We start from the raw sequence: 18,161 nt of genomic DNA, 5'->3' as shown, positions 1-18,161 counted from the left end.
GAATTTTGTTGATGACTTCCGTGAAAATTTTCAGCAAGAATCTTAGGGAATTCCTGAAACAAATATGGAAGGGTTTCTGGTATTATTCTTAGAGAAGATTTTGTTTGGTTTCTTGAAGAAATCTCGAAAAAAAGCCTTTTAGTAGTTGAGTTTAAAAATAAGTCCTTTATGAAAATATTGGAGAAAACATTAGGAAAATTTGTGGAAGATTTCCTAGAAAAATTTCTGTAAGAATCTCTAGAGTAATTTCTAAGAGAGTCTCCGAAGAAATCCGATGAGTTTTATCTGAATGTATCATTAGAAAAAAAAACCTGGATGAGTTCTTGTAATATGCTCAAAGAAAATAATCCAAGAATTCATTGAAATATCCGAGGAAGAATCACTGGATGAATTTCTGGAAAACAATTTCAGAACAATCTGAGAGAAATCCTGAAAAAAAATGTGTAAAGATTTATGTATCATCCTTAAAAAAGATTCTGATTAATTTCTTGGAGAAATCCCAAACAATACTCTAGGAGAAGTTGAATTAAAAAAGGACTATTTCATATAGAATTATTTTCATGGAGAAAATCCTAAGAAAATGTGTAAAAGTAACTGAGGACTGGCTGCATTTCTGAAGAAATTTTCCGAGTAATACTTGATTCAATTTGTAATTAAATTCCAGGAGAAAAATGTGTAAAAATAACTGGCGAAATGTCAAAAGAGGACTGGGTCATTTGACATAACACTATTTGGAATAATGGTAATTTGACTTAACATTGTTTCTGTTAGAACATGCATATTTTGAAAAAAGCGATATAATTCTGTTTATGCCAAATGTCTATTATGTCAAATGATCTTGTGCCGAAAAGCCCCCATCCAAAGGTCTTTTACTTCCTGTTTGGTCTTTCTTGCTTATTGTTTAATTTATTTTTGATTTTCTTTTTGCTATGTGTTCTCCAGGCATAATGTCTCTTAAGTTCCTATTTTTGAACCATTATTATTATAATCTTTAGAGGAGTTCCTGAGAGAGTCTGAAGAAAGCCGATGAGTTTATTCTGAAGGTATCGTTAGAAAAGAATCTGGATGAGTTCTAGTAATCTTCTTTTTCTTTCTTGGCATTACGTCCTCACTGGAACTGTGCCTGCTTCTCAGCTTAATGTTCTTATGAGCACTTCCACAGTATATCGTATGTCAGATACGATGATACTCTATGCCCAGGGAAGTCAAGGAAATTTCCATTACGAAAAGATTCTGGACCGACCAGGAATCGAACCCAGACAGCTTCACCATGGCTTTGCTTTATAGCAGCGGATTCTTACCTCTCGGCTAAGGAAAGCCCCGAGTTCTTGTACTATCCTGAACGAAAATCATCTAAGAATTTCTTGCAATGTCCTAGAAAGAATCCTAAAGACATTTTCAGCAACAGTTTGAGTGAATTCCTGAAAAAAAAGATAAACGATTTCTGATATTACCCTTAGAGAAAAATCTGATTGATTACTTGAAGAAATGCCGAACAAAAATCTTAGAGAAGTTTAATTAAAAAAAACTAGGTATATGATAATGCTGGAGAAAATTTGTAAAAGATTTCCTGGGGAACTGAGAACTGGCTGAATTCCTCAAGATTTTTCCGAGTAATACCCAAAGGAAACCTTTTTACAAATCAAGCATTCAATTTGTGATTAAATTTCAGCAGAAACATGTAACACAATCCCTGGCGAAACATTAGAAGGGGTCTGGGTAATTTGGTATAAAGCCATTTGGCACAAGGTTGTTTGGCATACTGGTTATTTGGCATAACATTGTTTCAGTAAGACCCCTGAATAAGATCTTAATAAAACACTGAATCAAAATTTCGGAGAAAATCCGTGGTATGTACTCTGAAAAATTCATGTGCCTCATAAAGTGGTCCTGAAAAAATCGCCTAGTGTTTTTTTCTTAAATCTGCAAAAAGTACACCAAGAATACTTGAAGATATCTCTGGTGTGAATTCTTACAACATCCTGAACCAAAATCTTGAAGCAATAATCCCAGGAGCCTAGTGATCCTCCGTTTCGGCATAAAAATTGAACATTTTGAAAATAGATAATAAATGAATAGATGAATGGATATTTTGCCCAAGTTTGTTGAAAATCCTTTAATGTCGATTACTGGTGATATGGTCACTTGGCGTGGAATGACGGGAATAACCCATAAGTAGAGTACATTCTATATAAGATTTTTTTAAATCTATTTCAGTGGAGTCAAAAAATAAGGTTGATCAATGGATTAAAACAAGGAAAAACTTTGGAAGACTTCTAGGATAGAACTTTTAAGCAAATAGAGTAGATAAATCAAAGTTTCATAACGATTCTTATTGATTAAAAATGATTGAATAGTTCTTCTAAGAGCAAACTAGATCCTTCCACAGCTTCAGTTAATTTGCTACATATGCAATTGCAATTTGCAAACCGATTCAGTTAAACCGTAATGTGAATAAAATAGCATCTTAACAATTAACTTCAACTTCTTGAACCACTGCTACCAAGAATTTAACAACATCAAGTTCAAAAACAAAATTTTACCACGAAATTGTGGTTAAGCATAAAAAATGCACTCCGTATTTCGTTGTCAGTGTCGTCTGTGACAAGTATAACATATTTTTGTACACGTGTACAATATTGTTCATGTCTAAATGCCATAAGTACAAACCATGCAACTGCAGTTCTATTCTCAGCTCTAGAATTTGTGGGATTCGATAACAATAGTTCATAACTTTCAACCGATTATGAACAAATCTAAAATAGTTCATGAAACCTGCTCTGGAACGAATTTCAACGAATGTGTCCTATTTTCCTTCGTTCTGCTCATCTAAATCGGTGACAACGGTATCCGTCGGAACCATCGTGGAAGCACTAGAGACAGAAGAGGACGCCATTGAGCTCAGGCTCAAATCACCGGGTGTTGCCCCTCCCGGATTTCGATTCTTCTGCAACCGGTAGGGTTGATTGCTGGTAAGGTGGGAAAAATCGTTCATCACATCAGTGTAGGTCGAATCACCGCCCAGGTAGTTGCATCCCTCCTCGCCGGGACCGATTTCGTCGTTCAGCTGTGCTAGCCTCAACAGCGTCACGATATCGGCATCCGTCCGTTCCACCGCAATGTCGATGGGAAGCTTTCGATTCACAGCCCTGATGTCATATTTGGCTTTGTGTTTGAGGAGTAGGTATGCCTGGGCAGTAGAACCGTTTTCCGCGGCCAAATGCAGGGCCGTGTAGCCGTTCTTGTCCGTAGTGTTAATGTTGCAGCCGTTGATCAGGAGAAATTCGCAGGACATGACCGACCCGGAAAGAATGGCTGCATGCAACGCTGTTCGGTCGAATTCTTCGGGGTTGGTCCAGTTTTTGTCCGCCCCAAGGGCCATCGCTTGGCACATCACTGGCAAATTATGACCGCTTGCTGCTTTGTACAAAAGGAAGTTTGGATTCAGCTTGTCGAAGTCTTCGCACTCCATTATTCCATTGTCTTCTTCGCCGCTGGTAGATTCTTGGTCCGAATTGAGAAGTAGGAGATGTTCATCGGTAAAGTTGTGATCGTTCTCGATTATGGTATCACCAATCAACAGAATGTCGTTGAATTTCTTTGGAATGTTTAGGTTTACATCTTTTTCGTCGGCATCCGGATCCGTATCCGTAGTTCCACCGCTTGAATGTCCCTCCCCAGCTTCTTCCTTATTTTTCTTCCTAAGTAGCTTCCGATAACTCCTACGCCTCAACTTTTTGATACTCCACTTCTCCGGATATCTCGAGCTATCGTTGTCCAAACTTTTGAACGATAAAGTCGAGGAAGACGTACTGGTAGGCGTGGGATCTAATCCCAATCCTCCCGTACTGTCCAACGGAAGTACGAACTTCCGATCGATGTACTTTGCCTTAATCCACGCTTCACGAACCGATATCTCACAGTTGTCGGTGGCGCGGTCAAATCGATTCACCTTTGCCGTGTTAGCCTCGTAGATTCGATTGACCACGTCGTTACCGAGCTCTATCATGACCCGAAGTATTTCCGGTTCCCACACATCTAGAGTTAGCGAGCGAACTTTACTGTAGTGTACGCCCAAGCTGCGATGAACTCCCGAACACGCAATGCATAGCGTGATACCGAGGTTGATCGATGCCCACTTGGGATCCGTGTTGCCACAGTCGCAACAGCGCGCATTGCCGGGAATGCGGAGAATTTGAGTCCAGTTGCTGAAAAGATAGAAGAGAGATGCGATTATTACAAATAGGTATTATTTCTACACAGCAAAGGTATTCTAATAGCAAAAGCTACTGTATTACACACAAAGGGTATTGGGTTGAATCCCCGGGCCCGTCTGTATTCTTTACTTCGCCGTCTTATCTTTTTATTCAATCCCTTTCTTCTCAAACTGTGTATATTATATTTTTTCTAGCTTTTAAGTCCCATCCCAACTGCTTTTCCTACTGCTCCTGTGTCTAGATCTCCCCCGGAACATAATGGAGTTTTTTTTTTCCTTCTAAGCAATGGGGGGATAATCTGCTCAACAGACTCCGGACCGAGGTCCGGGAGTGTGGGGTTGGGGACCATTTACTACATGCAAGCAGTAAACAGGACTACACCCCGACCCACTAAACCATTTCCATTGCCGCCAAACCCTTCGTCTCTCCGGGACCACCAAGAAGGCATTGTTTTGGAGAGGGGCTATTGCACATCGCATCCTCCAGGTTAGCTGCGTAGCCATGCAGCAACGAACATCGATGACACGCTTAGGGGGGTCCACCAAGGTAGCATGCTGGCGCATTGCCAGCTTCCCGGGTGGTCCTCACCTCCCGTTGTCCGCTGAAAGCGGGCAGGGTCGACCACTAAGCCCGCGCCCAGCTGCACCGCAGGTATCAAGAACTGATACTGCGGGCTTCGCAATTTGACCTACTGAAGGCTCAGGCCCTATCAGCTAGCACCAGCTGGGATTGCTGACGAAGGGGCCTCCACCTGCCCCGAACAACCAGGGGCTCGTATCCACCCAGTAGGCCGGCGCCACGACAGCAGCGCTGCCAGGATGTTCTCCCCGCGGCCACTTAATCGCTGTAAGGGTCGATTTCGACCGTAGGGCACCGGTATGACCTACGTAGCCGACTGCGAACCCTTGGACCACCTGTTGATTAGCGTCTGCACTAGTCACTCCTCGAGTCCACACGCCACCTCCTTTGGAGTTCCGAGACGATGTGGGTGATAGCCGATGAAACGGCATTCCAGCCAAACTCGTCTGCACACATCCTCTGGACCAAATTGTCCGGAGTCGTGTCCCGACCGCATGTGGCTAACATGCGGTCACGCATTGTGCGGAAACGCAGGCACACGAACAAAACGTGTTCCGCCGTTTCCTCTAAACCTGCACAAACTGGACATTCGGGAGAACTCGCATGACCGAAACGGTGTAGATACTGTCTAAAGCAACCATGGCCCGAAAGGACCTGTGTCAGGTGGAATGTTAGTTCCCCATGGCGCCTATTGACCCAGATATCTAACCTCGGAATCAACCTGTGAGTCCACACTCCCTTGGTGGAACTGTCCCACGCACGCTGCCATTTAACCATGGAGGCCAGTTTGGCAGTCCTGCGTATGCCTCTTGTGCCGCGCCTTTCGAAGCACTCAATGTCTTCCATGATAAGGATACCAATAGGCATCATACTGGTGATGACACACAGTACATCGTGTGACACGGTACGGTACGCGCTCGCAACCCTCAGGCACATTAGCCTATAAGTACTCTCTAGCTTGCTACGGTAGCTATCGGTACTCAAAGCCGTGCCCCAAGCCGGGCCACCATACCTCAGTATGGACGAGGCGACACTGGCCAGAAGCTTTCGCTTACTGGCGTACACCGCAGAGCTATTGGACATCATCCGGGACAGTGCCACAATAGCTGTGGAGGCTCTCTTGCAGGCATAATCGACATGGCTACCAAAGGTAAGCTTGTCGTCGATCATCACCCCCAAGTGTTTGACGGAGCGCTTCTAAGTGATTGTGCAGTCGCCTACACTGATCACCGCTTGCTGCACCGACTTTCGGTTGTTGACAACAACCGCCTCAGTTTTGTGGTGAGCCAATTCCAGTTTCCTGGAGCTCATCCACTCCTCCACAATTGCGATCGAGTGGGCTGCAGTCAATTCCACTTCTTCGATCGATTCACCGTAGACCTCCAGCGTAATATTGTCGGCAAAGCCAACGATGACCACACCCGCCGGGAATTTTAATCTCAACACCTCGTCGTACATGACATTCCATAACACCGGACCCAGGATGGAACCTTGCGGGACTCCTGAGGTTATGTGAAAGCACTTCCGACCCACCTCTGTGTCATAGACTAATACCAGATTCTGGAAGTAACTTCCGAGAATCTTGTACAGGTACTCGGGTATCCCCAGACGCAGGAGCGCATCAGCAATAGCCGCCCAACTGGCACTATTAAATGCGTTCCTTACATCCAGAGTCACTAATGCGCTGTAGCGAATACCCCTCCTCTTACGCTGGAGTGCTATCTCAGCGGTTTTCTTAACCGTCAGAATAGCGTCTACGGTGGACCTCCCTTTCCGGAAGCCAAACTGGTTGCTTAAGAGACCATTTACACCCTCGGTGTACCTCGACAGTCTGTTGAGGATGATCTTCTCGAGCACTTTCCCCACCGTGTCAATCAAGCATATTGGTCTATACGCCGACGGGTCACCGGGTGGTTTCCCCGCCTTTGGCAATAGTACCAGGCTCTGCCTCTTCCACGCATCTGGAAATACTCCCTCGTCCAGGCATTCTGCATAGCAGATCTGAACATACCGGGAGCCTCCAAGATTGCGACTTTGAGGGCTAGGTTTGGAACTCCGTCCGGACCTGGTGCCTTCACCATGCTTAGGGATTTTGCAATCCCTACAAGTTCCTCATCAGTTACTCTATCCTCATCGCCAGCCCCAATCCCCGGCTGTCCTACAAAAGGAGGCCATGGGCTAGGGTTGTGGCGCGGGAAGAGCCCCTCGATGATCCCCTCCAGCATCTGTGGAGATTGCTCCGTAGGAGCAATTGCACCTCTTGTCTTCGCCATAACAATCCTGTAGGCATCACCCCACGGGTTCGCGTTGGCACTCTGACAGAGTCCCTCGAAGCAGGCCTTTTTGCTTGCCCTTATCTCGGACTTCAGCGCGACTTTGGCAGCGGTGAACACCGCCCGTCGTTCTTCACGCTCCTGCTCGGTACGTGCTCGCTGCATCCGTCTCCTGGCCCGTGGGCAGGCACGACGCAGGTTCGCAATAGCTTGAGTCCACCAGTACGTCGGTGGTCTCCCATTCCTAGGGTGGACTTTAATGGACATAATGGAGTTAGATGTCGTCAAAAACGCTTCTCACTGCGCCATTACTACGGTGTCTCTGCGACTATTCGTTTTGCCAAATTGGCGTTTGAAAATCTCGCCGGGGCTTTGCACAGCTTTTTCTCTTGCGCTGGCCTCACATCAGAGCCCTGTTGAACGTCTGCTGGACACTCATGTGCACTTCGCTACTCTACGACGATTCGTTCTCCGCTGCTGCTGTTCGAGCTCTCTCGGTTGACCAGTTGGATGCCGAGGTCGGTTCAGCGATTCCGGTTGGAGGATGACTTCCGGTTCACTGGCATCCCGACGACCCAAAACTGGTTTGTGGCGATCGATGCTACTCGGCCTAGTCCCCGGAGCTAGCATACTCCGGTTACGCGTTTCCTCATGCTTAGATATTAACCGGTGGAGTGCCGAAGTCGGTCCGGCGATTCCAATTGGAGGACGGTTTCCTGTTCACTGGCGCTCCGACGACTCAAGCCGGTGATATGTTACGTACTGCTTAGAGTAGTCCCCGGCGGTGGATCTATCCTACTCCGACGAAGATTTCCCCGGTGGCGGAAGATCTCCCGAACCGATGCTATCCGGGCTAATGCTGAGGTCGGCCCTGCTATTCAGGTGGTGGGAAACTTCCTGTTCACAGGCGCCCCGACGACCATATGCCGGTGCTGTTTCGCGAATTACTCATTTAAACCCCGGCGGTGTACTCAGTCTAGCTTTGGAGGCCGGGCAGATGCAAAGGTCGGTCCTGCGATTCCAGGGGTAGGAAACTTACGGTTCACAGGTGTCCCGACGACCTTTTGCCGGTGCTACTACGCGATCTACTCAACTAGTCCCCGACGGTGGACGTAGTCTATTCCTAAGCCGGCCGGGCAGATGCCGAGGTCGGTCCTGCGATTCCGGTGGAGGGAAACTTTCGGTTCACAGGCGCCACGACGACCATATGCCGATGCTGTTTCGCGAATTACTCAGCTAGACCCTTGCGATGGACTCAGCCTACTCCGACTTGATGTTGGTTGGCCAAATGCCAGGGTCGGTTCTCCATTTCCGCTTGGAGGATGACTTCCGGTTTGCAGGCGCCCAGACGACTTATTAACGATACTAAGCTACGCCCGCTCTACTCGATCTAGTCTTCGACGGAGGATCTAGCCTACTCCGATCGCGGCGCGGAGCTCTCTGGTCTTCACGCCATTTCCTTGTCCGAATCTGTGCAGATATTTCCGGAAGCATCCATGGCCTGACAAAAACTGAGTCAGGAAGAAGTTAACTTCCCCATGTTTTCTGGTTGTCCACACCGACACGTTAAGAATGAGCCTGATGGTATTCCTTACATTCCTAGCGTTCTTTTGCTGGTACCATGCAATGTCCTCAGCCAGAGTGATGCAGATGGAGATCATTCCGGCGATAACGCACACTGCCTCCCACGATATCTGCTAGCTTCTCTCGATTGTGTTTAATTGTCAACGCTGCAGCCCAAACCGGGACTCCGTATCTCAGTATGGACGATGATAAGGTCGTCAGAAGACGCCTCCTACTGCTTCTTGGTCATCCAATGTTGGGCATGATCCTAGCTACAGTGTTTGCTGTTTTTGCTGCCTTTTCGCAGGCATAGTCTACGTGGCTATTGAAGTTTAGTCTGTCGTCGACCATTACTCCAAGGTGTTTTTGAGAGCGATTCGATGAAATTGCGTGTCCTCTGACGTTGATTTCGAACTGCTGAACCGCCTTGCAGTTGCTGACCAGCACCACCTCCGTTTTGTGATGAGCCAACTTCAGCTTGACTCTACTCATCCACGATTCAATGATGTTTAGCGATTCCGCCATCAGAATCTTCACCTCCTCCGTAGTCTCGCCAGTTATCGCAAGAACGACGTCATCTGCGAACCTGACTACCGCCGTCACTTTGGTTGACTTCCGTCCCTGGTTTGTGTCGTAAACCAGTACCCGGTTCTGAAGGTAGCTTCGCAGCACTTTACACAGATATTCGGGAACTCGCATTCTGTGTAGGGCTGCAGTGATAGTCTCCCAACTTGGCACTGTTGAACGCGCAGTATCCATTGCATCTCCTCTTCTGCTTGGAGGCTTTATCCGCGCTTGCGATGACGAATAGCATCCACCGTCGAAGTCTTTTTACGAAAGCCGGGCCCTTAATCTTCCTCATCACTACTCGATAGGCATTGCCCCAGGGATTTGCGTCAGCTTCTCGACACAACTCTTTGTAGCAGTTCGATTTACGCGTCGCTATCTCCCGCGGCCCTGGCCAGCCGGTAGGTCACCTTAAGCTTTTCTATGCTGGCTTCCGATCTAGCTCTATACATGCGTCGTCTGGCCATTAAGCAGGCTGCACTGAGGGTGCTGAGCATGTCGTTCCACCAGTATGCAGGACGCCGCTGATTCATTGGCTACAATTTTATTGGCATAGTTGCGTCACACGCTCTCGCCAACGCTTATGGCAGGCAGGCACGAACATACTCTATGCTCTGGAGATCCCGGCTATGATGTACATGGCTCTTTAGAAGCCGTTCGATATGCACTTGCTACTCTTAACGTGAAGATGCATCGAAGCCAAACCTTGAATTTTCAAGAGCACAAATCTAGAGAACCAGACAACCGTTTGTATTGAAAATGCTACTCACTGGTCACTCGCTGGTGATGACCAATCGATTAGATTTTCAGCACGAACAGTTGTCAGGTTCTCTAGATTTGTGCTCTTGACAATTCGAGGTTTGGCTTCGATGCATCTTCACCTTAAGCACATGATTCTATACCACTTTAGTTGTCTGCTCGTTCTAAGCACTTTTGATCAGGTTGGTCTTCCATACTTTAGTATGAATAGCGCCACGCTTGCCAGGAGCTTGCGTTTGCTGGCAATTACAGTAGAGCTGTTAGACATCATCCTCGAAAGCGCCGCCATAGCCATAGATACTAGATATTAGACGTGGTTGCGACAGGTTAATCTATGACAAACTACATCCCCGTAACTTCGATATCGTAGCGCTGTAGGAGCTATGTTGGACTGGACAGAAGATGTGGAAAAGAGGCAGCTGTTCAACGCAAGGATGTGCTGGATGAGGATAAAAGGCCGTTTATTCTACTTCAGCATTATCAACGGGGGGCCCAGATAGCCGTAGCGGTAAACGCGCAGCTATTCAGCTAAACCAAGCTGAGGGTCGTGGGTTCGAATCCCGCCGGTCGAGGATCTTTTCGGGTTGGAAATTTTCTCGACTTCCCAGGGCATAGAGTATCTTCGTACCTGCCACACGATATACACATGCAAAATGGTCATTGGCATAGTAAGCTCTCAGTTAATAACTGTGGAAGTGCTCATAAGAACACTAAGCTGAGAAGCAGGCTCTGTCCCAGTGGGGACGTAACGCCAGGAAGAAGAAGCATTATCAACGTACACTGTCCACACGAAGGGACACCCGACGACGAGAAGGATACGTTTTACGCGCAGCTAGAGCAGATATATGACGGATGCTTGCCGCGTAACGTGAAAATCGTTGTTGGTGACATGATCCACAGGTAGGACGAAAGGAAATGTATAGACCGATGATCGGGCGAAACAGTCTGTACGCCGTATTAAACGATAACGATCAACGATGCATCAACTTTGCAACCTCTCGTGGACCACGAGTCGTGATATGGTAGTCCGAAGCACCTTCTTCCCCCGCAGAGGCCACCTGTAGATCAGCCGATAATCAAACCGAAAATCAAATTGACCACGTTCTAATCGACGGGAAATTCTTCTCAGACATTACCACTATTCGCACATACCGCAGTGCGAATATAGATTCGGACCACTACCTAATTGCTGTATGTATGCGCTCAAATCTTTCGACGGTAATCAACTCGCGTCAAAGTCGAACGCCGCGGCTCAACATCGAGCGGCTACGGGACTTAGAAGTAGCCTAAGAATACGCGCAGCAGTTGGAAGTGGCCAAATGATGTGTGGGTACATTGTATTCGCGGCATTTCCACAACACCTGACGGATTGCAAATATCCAGTCCGTTATTGCTCGTTCGCCCATAAATCCTGCCTGATATTGCCCAACGAATTCTCTAGCAATTGGTGGCGGTGCTCCAAATTGTGATCGCACGATAATTTGCCCAAACCAGGTGTTTGCCCTTTTTGTAGATGGGACACACGGCAGCTTCCATCCACTTCTCCGGTAATACTTCCTCCTCCCAAATCTTGAAAATAACCCAGTGCAGCGCTCTTGCCACTGTATTCCAGCAGCTCGCTCGGTAGTTGAACCACTCCAACGGCTTTGTTGTTTTACCTCTTGGAAATCTGGAGGCGGAAGTCCTTCGTCGTCCGCACGTGCTCCCAAAGTTATGTCCGTGTCACCTTCGCAACTGGCCACATCACCATAAAGGTGCTCGTCGTAGTGCTGCCGCCACCTTTCGACCACCTCACGTTCGTTCGTGAGGTGTTGCAGCATTCTCGCCCATGCTGAATTCTTCTCATTCTTCAACTGCTCACATTCGCCGTCGTATCAGTCGGTTCTCTTCCGTTGGCGGGTACGTACATCCGACTAAGGGCTGGCAAATCGGACTGAACATCAATGTGTCGAAGACAAAGTATATGATAGTGAAGGGCTCAAGAGAGGACACGGCACGTCCCCCAGTTCATATTGACGGTGATGAAACCAAGGTTGTCGAAGAATTCGTATACTTGGGCTCACTGATGGCCGCCGACAACGACACCAGCAGAGAAATCCAGAGACGCATCGTTACTGGAAATCGTGCCAGACGAAGTTAACCATCTACGAGACACTGATAAGACTGGTACTCCTCTATGGGCACGAAACATGGACCCTACGTGCAGAGGATCAACGCGCCCTTGGTGTTTTCGATCGGAAGGTGTTGCGGACCATATACGGCGGAGTGCGGATGGAAGACGGAACGTGGAGAAGGCGAATGAACCATGAATTGCATCAGCTGCTGGGAGAACCAACCATCGTGCACCTCGCAAAAATTGGGAGGTTGCGATGGGCCGGGCATGTCACCAGAATGTCGGATAACAACCCGGTGAAAATGGTTCTTGAAAACAATCCGACCGGTACAAGACGACGTGGTGCGCAGCGAGCAAGATGGGTCGATCATGTTGAAGACGATCTGCGGACCCTTCGCAGAATGCGTGGCTGGCGACAAGCAGCCATGGACCGAGTCGAATGGAGACGTCTTCTACGTACAGCAGAAGCTACCCAGGCCTTGGCCTGACTGCTAAGGTAAGTAACTTCTCCGATATTATGAACGTCAGGACCTATCGTGGCGCTAACATCGACTCTGACCACTATCTGAACTGTGACTAAAACTCTCTGACGGCCGTCCCGGTATGACCTATCTCGGGTTAAGCAACCGGATGTCGCAACTGCATATACACAGCACTTCGAGGCTGTATTACCGAAAGAGGGTGAGCTGGATGAAGCCAGGCTGAATGTAGGCAGATTTTTAAGGGGGAGAATACAGCGCGAGCTGCAGCAAGAGACCCGGCAGAACGTGGAACGTTGTATACGGAAACGGCAACAGTAAATCCGCCCCTTTCGGGAGAAAAAAAAGGCCGCCAGAAGGAAACGGAATGATAGGAGATGGAACAGCTGTTAGACATTCTATTAGAAGATCAACGCATCTCGCAACGGCTTCGTGAGCTGGGATAAGAATGGGAGCATCTAGAAGGACGAGGGTGAGGTGGTCGACAGCAGCACTTCGACGAACACCTGAATGCCGCTAAAAGCACATGCAATGAAGGTCGAGACAACGGAGGGAAAGCTTTTGTCAGTACTGCACACGATGGAAGCCAACCATTTGAGGGAGATTAAGGATGCCGTTCACCAGCTCAAGAACAATAAATCTGCTGGTTGTAGTATCCGGGGCAGGTATCGGAGCTGAACTCATAAATTTGGGCCTGGAGAGGCTGGCCATTTGTCTGCACTGGCTGATAGGCACGATCTGGAAAACAGAAAAGCTACCGCAGCAGTGGAAGGAAGGAGTAATATGCCCCATTGGGGTGGATAAAAAAATCGTTTTTGCTGCACATCACTCATTCGTTTCAAGATCAACTTATGAGTGTCCTTCAAAAATTTGAGCTTATTTGTTTAAAAACTGAGATTACACAAGCCCTTCACAGTTTGTATGGGAATTACTATGGGAAAAGCAAGCAATTCGCTAAATCAGTTATAATGTTTGTCTATGTGCTATTAAGGGGTAAAGCTACGTTGATATTGACAGATTCATTCGTCATTTACAACTTTTCCGAAGCCCGTATTCGAATCGAACGTCTCAGTAATTAGTCATTGATTTATGTCCAATTAGAAATGCTTCAACAGTGCTAATTTATCTTCTGAACAGGCAACATTGCTGCATCTGGCGCGAAGGATAGCACACATAAATCATGGCTATGATCATGAGAGGACACTCAGAATTTGATCTAGAATTGAATGAGCGGTGTGGAGCAAAACCAATTCTCGAAAACTTATTCATACAGACTCAAGTCAAAAAAGTATATAAACTTACTTTATCCATTCTACTTGTTTCACAGACGAAATTCTACACGTTTTGTTCTAAACCAGCTCGATTTTTCACTTTTAGAACGTTTAATTTCCGGATTTACAAAACGACGAAAGTAAGATTTTCAACTTTCGCAACCTAACCACTACTTTCGCCGCTCCGCTGTATGGAAAGACAAAGTGACTTAACCACGAATCAAAAGAAAATACTACTTAAGTCGATTTAACAGTGGTACAAAAACGTCGCAAGTAACTAAACAAAAAGGGCTTATCATTTTGTCATAATTTGTTTGTGGGAAATCATAGGAACTCTAGTTTTTAAAAGCGAGCTCATTGTATGCAAAATTTAAGCAATGTACACGGCGAAAAAATGCTAAAAAGGTGATTAATTTTAAAACAGTTTTAGAAGACAAGTTGTGATTATTCTGAATAAATTTTCTCAAAACCGTATGGAAGTTACTTACGTCGATTTGAAAAAGTTATCGAGAATTATTTGAACCAGCTTAATGCCCCATCTACAAGAAGGGCGAAAAGTTAGATTGTGAGAACTATCGAGCGATCACTGTTCTAAATGCCGCCGACAAAGTGCCATCGCAGGTTATGTTCCGTCGCCTATCACCTATAGCAAACGAGTTCGTGGGAAGTAATCAAGCCTGTTTCGTGGACGGCCGTTGGACGACGGACCAGATCTTTACTGTACGGCAAATCCTCCAAAAATGCCGGGAATATCAGGTCCCTACGCATCACCTGTATATTTTAAAGCGGCATACGACAGTATCAATCGCATAGAGCTATGGAGGATCATGGAGGAGAACAGCTTTCCCGGGAAGCTCACAAGACTGAGTAAAGCGACGATGGACGATGAGCAAAACCGTGTAAAAAAATCGGGCGAATACTCTAGTTCGTTCGAATCCCGACAGGGGCTAAGACAAGGTGATGGTCTTTCCGTCTTTCGTGCCTATTGTTCAGCATTGCGTCCCCGTACCATGTAATAAAACACTGATTAGACCGGAGGTCCTTTATAAGCATGAAACGTTGACGATGCTCGAGCAAGCACTCGGAGTCTTCGAACGTCGTGTGCTTAGGGCGATCTTTGGCGGTGTGTTACGGCGAAAGATGAGCCACGAGCTCGCTATATTCTACGGCGAACCTAACATTCTGGAGGTAGCAAAAGCTGGAAGAATGCGTTTGGCGGGGCATGTTGTAAGAATGCCGGACAACAACCCTGCAAAAATGGTGTTCGCTTCCGATCCGGCAGGTACAAGAAGGCGTTGAGCACAGCGGACGCGGTGGGCAGACTAGGTGCATGATCTGGTGAGTGTGGGCCGCAACCGAGGATGGAAGAAGGCAGCTGCGAATCGAGTTGTATGGCGTGGAATTGTTGACGCGGTTTTATTGTAATAACAAACAATCTAATACCAATAAATGATGATGTACGCAAAATTTAAATCAATTTGACCCATCGGATCAAAAGTTAGAGCAGAGTGTGAACGTCGTGCGTACGAATTTCACATGAAAACTTATATACGCGAAGCTTTGCACTAAATGCGTTAATTACCCTAATTAATATGCGTAAAATCAAAATCTTATTGGTAATAGTTGCGTCCTACATGAGTGATTGTTATATAAGTATATGTCGTATTTGGTTGATCACTTGCTTTGAAATAAGTAACTGTCAACTTACATTAATAATTAGTTACTTACATTTTCTTGACACCTTTCCTGGGATCACTGCTCTTTCCGCTGGAACTCCCATCACCCCCGATACTGCTAGGAGCGCTTTCATCAGTGGGAGATTGGCTAGCGATGCCCCGCATGTCACTGCTGTACGGACTGTGGTACTGTATCGCCGAATCGATTCCCTTTTGCAGTGCTTTAAACCAAGCCATCAACATCGCTTCTGAATCGGCCTGCAGAATGTGGGATCTGTAACAACACACGTACAATATTAGTTCTCACATTCCACAATCTGCATTTAGGTGCTCTGATACTCACTTGGTCGGTGAGATGACTTCGAAGCAAAACCGGCGGTCCGAATCGGACAGCAATCGCACTGTACACAGCCGAAGATCTTCCTCCATGACCGTGGGTAGTTCTTCGCCCATCCGCTTCCTATAGAACAGCTGGTTGTCTCGCATGCAAAACCAACGTCTGTTCCACGTTTTGAAAGCGTTGGACGTCCGCTTAAACAGGTAGCCCTCCATGTGATTCAGAGGTCGGTTGGTGTACGGCTGGGAAGCTCGAAGGTCTGAGCTATCACCAGCTGAGCAAGATGCGTTGGAGATGATCGATGGTGTTCCACCAGTGGAGGAAGAAAGAGACCGTTCACCGTCATCGAGGAGCTCGTTAACGCACGTGTGACGATTTTGCATCTGCTTGTCGAGTACGTTGTATTCTGCACGCATGTTGCTTATTTCTTCGTCAAGAGTCTTGAAAAACGAGCCGTAGTCTTCACAGAGGTCCGATCCTTGATGGAAGTAGGTGCTACAGGCTTGGATGTAACTTAAAATCGTGGCAAGAATTTCATGGCGTTTGCGATTCTGTAGCATAGTGATGTAGTTGACGTAATCAAGGGCCGCATGGTTATAGCATGACTTTGTTGCGGAAAGTAAGTTTTCCGCTTCGACAATGTCGATCGGTCGGTTCTTATTGACCTGCGCGTTCTTATAAACTGCCGCATCCAAGTTTTCCGAAACTTTCGTAAAGATTTGCTTGTAATCCTTGACCTCTTTGACGTCCTTTTTCAAGAAGCTTGTCAAGTTTTTCAGCACAGTTCTACTGGCTTGGTCCAGTAGGGTGGTGTGGAATTTGTTCATTTCCTGCAGACAGTGGATCAAGGTGGTCAGAGCACTCGTGGAGGATTTATCTTCCTGGAAGTGCTTCTGAAGGTCCCACAACGAAGTGGCGAATGCACTTTGGTTTCGGATGTATTCTTTTCCACTGTCGACGGCTACACTGCACATTTTTATGACCTTCTCTAGCTTTTGCTCCAAATGATCAATCTCATTTTCTTCCTGTTCGAGACGTAATCTGTAAAAAATGTATATAGTTTCAATATTCATGTCAGGTATTAACCATCGGGCTGTCGCGCTGTTGTACTTTGTAAAACAGCTGTAATTTATATGCAATCATTTTACAACAAAGATATATAGTTATAGTAATAGTAGTGATAGCTGTGCGTTCGGAAAACGATGCACGAAAAAGGAAATTTGAAAACCAGACTAAGTCCTGCAGAAGCTTCTAGCTATCGTCTAATCAGTTTTCTTTCCTCCATCAGTAAACTTTTTGAAAAAGTTATTTTGAACAGAATGATGACCCACATCAACGAAAATTCAATTTACAATTTACAAGTGAGAACAATCCAATCAAAATTGAGCCATCTCTAAAGGATGTGTTTGATGGCGATATCTAGTGCGTTCTCTATGATTCCCACGGCAGCTCAAGGCTCTTTTCGACGTTGTGCCACTACACATACATATTAAACAAGAAGCACTTTCTTGCTCTTACCGTTTATGGGTACTGGATCTACTGGAGAAAAATCCAGTGAATCGTAGATCTACACACACTTCGTGTTTTCCACTATCGGTGAATTGGGACAAAATAGTCCTTGCTTCAAGTGATCTCACAATTGTTGTCATTTTTCTTACAGGACTTGTTTCGGCCAATAATTTGTGATAATAAAAATCCTCCAATACAATTAAATTTCACACTAATAAGGCACAACGTTAAGAAATGTCTAATAAGGCACAACGTTAGGAAGATTTTTGGAGGTTATCAAAATCAATGACTATTAGAAATTGGCTGAAAAATTCGACAATATATATTTTTTATTTAAAAAAAATGCTTGTTCTTCAAAAGTATCATCAATCAGAAGCCTGTTGAAATATATCAAGTTATATTTAGAGCAACAATCTTCCAGATACCTATCATAATATCATTTTTCAGAGAAAAATATTTTGTATTTAAATGAAACTGATATGAATAGATTTTTTAAGTTTAAAGTAAGTCTTGACGGAAGTACCAATACAGTATTAATATGAAAAATAAGCTTAAGTCCAGAAATTGTTATTAATAGGTTCCCATAAAATAAATACAGTTTCAGCAAAAAAATTGAAGTCTATGGTGAGGATCCAAAAAAATTCTTAAAAGTTTGTCTTCGATATCTGATAGTTTTTCTTCTTCTTCTTCTCCTTCTTCTTGGCAATAACGTCCCCACTGGGACAGAGCCTGCTTCTCAGCTTAGTGTTCTTATGAGCACTTCCACAGTTGTTAACTGAGAGCTTTCTTTGCCAAAGTTGCCATTTTTGCATTCGTAT

At 45.8% G+C, this 18,161-nt stretch overlaps 1 protein-coding gene across 1 annotated transcript in view; it reads right to left on the bottom strand.

Moving 5' to 3' along the window:
• Nucleotides 1-937: 937 nt before the first annotated feature.
• The window catches only part of LOC5576470 (arf-GAP with coiled-coil, ANK repeat and PH domain-containing protein 1), a 31,149-nt gene continuing 13,925 nt past the window's right edge, over nt 938-18,161 (bottom strand). The window contains exons 2-4 of the mRNA XM_021844759.1: nt 15,841-16,875; nt 15,550-15,771; nt 938-4,208 (exon numbers count right to left, since the gene is read on the bottom strand). Of these exons, the coding sequence (XP_021700451.1) occupies nt 2,807-4,208; nt 15,550-15,771; nt 15,841-16,875 (2,659 nt within the window). The 3' untranslated portion in view covers nt 938-2,806. The remainder of the gene's footprint in view (nt 4,209-15,549; nt 15,772-15,840; nt 16,876-18,161) is intronic.

Source organism: Aedes aegypti, chromosome 1 (genome assembly GCF_002204515.2).
Source record: "Aedes aegypti strain LVP_AGWG chromosome 1, AaegL5.0 Primary Assembly, whole genome shotgun sequence".
NCBI lineage: Eukaryota > Metazoa > Arthropoda > Insecta > Diptera > Culicidae > Aedes > Aedes aegypti.
Note: the sequence above shows the minus strand (reverse complement) of the source record. Positions and strands in the feature narration are given on the sequence as shown.